Source organism: Colletotrichum abscissum, assembly GCF_030869225.1.
Source record: "Colletotrichum abscissum strain IMI 504890 chromosome Unknown Scaffold_377.1, whole genome shotgun sequence".
Classification (NCBI taxonomy): Eukaryota; Fungi; Ascomycota; class Sordariomycetes; order Glomerellales; family Glomerellaceae; genus Colletotrichum; species Colletotrichum abscissum.
Window position 1 is genome coordinate 1 of NW_026850295.1, and position 1,639 is coordinate 1,639.

The window sequence follows — 1,639 nt, forward strand, 5'->3', positions numbered from 1 at the left end:
CTCTGAGGTCAAGCCTCTTGTATTTCTCACTTCCGGCGGATGACGCAATGCTGAGTTGAAAATGGTAGGAGGGGGCATGCTCTGCAGCGTAGGCGTCAAGGCGACGTCGCACGGCTTGGAGCAAGAGTAGAAAACTCGCAGCTTCCACCTTGTCTCGGGGAAATTCCCAGTCGATATCAATGCCGTCAAAACCCCAGTCTTTCATCAACATCACAGAAGATTCGGCGAAGAGCTCGCGGCTCTGTGGATTACTAGCAACAGTGGCAAACTGGGTTGACCAAGTTGCACCTCCAATGCTTAACATGACCCTGAGCTTGCGATTTGTCTTTTTCAAGATAAATAGTTGCTTTACGCATCCGTAGACGTTGATGCCTGTGTCTGCCCAGGCTAATCTACCAGTCAGTTCTAGGACCGGAAAGACCCGCGACAATATTCCGGAGAGGACATTGAAATGGCCATACAATCAGTTGAGTAATGCTTCTCCAGATCTGCATATGTGTCGGCGGAGAATCTGAACGAGCAGCAACGGGGGTTGTCAGCCGAGGCCAAAGGATGAGGGAAATAACTCACACTTCTCCTGAAGGTTTAATATTGACAAAAGCGTACAGAATGTGCGTTATTGCGGAAATTGGTAGCATTTGAGGATGGAAATCGCGACTGTAGATACTCCTTGAGGATGAAATCAGCACCAAAACAGACAAAAGCAAGCAGTGTTGTTATACCAGTTGGGAAAGTAAACGGCATTCTGTCGCCCAGTAGAAGCCACGAAAGTCACAAAAGTTACCAGGGCTGTAATGAACCATAGATTGCAATGATTCATGTTCATGCACGCCAGTAGCAATAAACGAGGGATGTTATTGGGGTTTAAATACTCGAAGGTAATACAACTATACCTTCAAATTACGTGTCTTTCTCAATTTTACGTCAATAAGACGTCGAAATAATCAAACCAGCCTATCAGCATTATAGAAGCCTTATGTTTTAACGTCATCGTCATAGGAATAGGTTGAGTTGGACGCCATTTATTGATACGCGTGGCGATACATTTCAGCAGTGATCAAGAATGAGTTTTCTCTTCGATGACAGGCATGTCAGAGCTACAACTCCACCGAGAATAGCAGTTTCGCTCACGAGTCAACACAGACCACCCGGATTTCTTGCGGTTTTGTCTTGTCAACTTGCGTTCGAATCTTTCTTCCGCTTCCTCTCCATAGTGGCAACTCTTTAAGTTAGTAGAAGACTCAAGTGCTTGCTTTGGCAAGTGGTCAACGCAACGAGTGCACGGTTTCCTGCCTACATGAATAATTAATAAACGCTAAGGTCTAGTCCTTAATAGGAACCTGGGAGAAAAGAAAACGTGATCGACTGACAATCACTCAACACCAAAGAGACGTAGGTGGTGGTTTTGTATTATAGAATCTTTGATCGATAGGATAAGACTTTGGTCCCTCAATCTGAGGTTGAGGCTTATTGTCGGATTAGAAGTCCAAATCGACCTTGAGGCAAGGGGTCGCGTAGGGGCCACTTGCAGACCATACTCGCGATCGTCGCGGCCTACCCAACCTTCGGGTAGAACCTCCTTTTGACACCTTACGCAGAAGTTCATATAGGTCAATGGACCTTTTTGTCAACCCACGGT

General features: G+C 46.0%; 1 protein-coding gene across 1 annotated transcript; it reads right to left on the reverse strand.

Moving 5' to 3' along the window:
* On the reverse strand, positions 1–820 carry CABS01_17141 (endochitinase; the record flags this gene model as incomplete). The annotated part of the gene is made up of 4 exons (XM_060550468.1): positions 1–411; positions 462–511; positions 571–669; positions 723–820. Coding segments are annotated over 4 exons (658 nt in total), but the record flags the coding sequence as incomplete, so codon positions are not given.
* Positions 821–1,639: the final 819 nt, after the last annotated feature.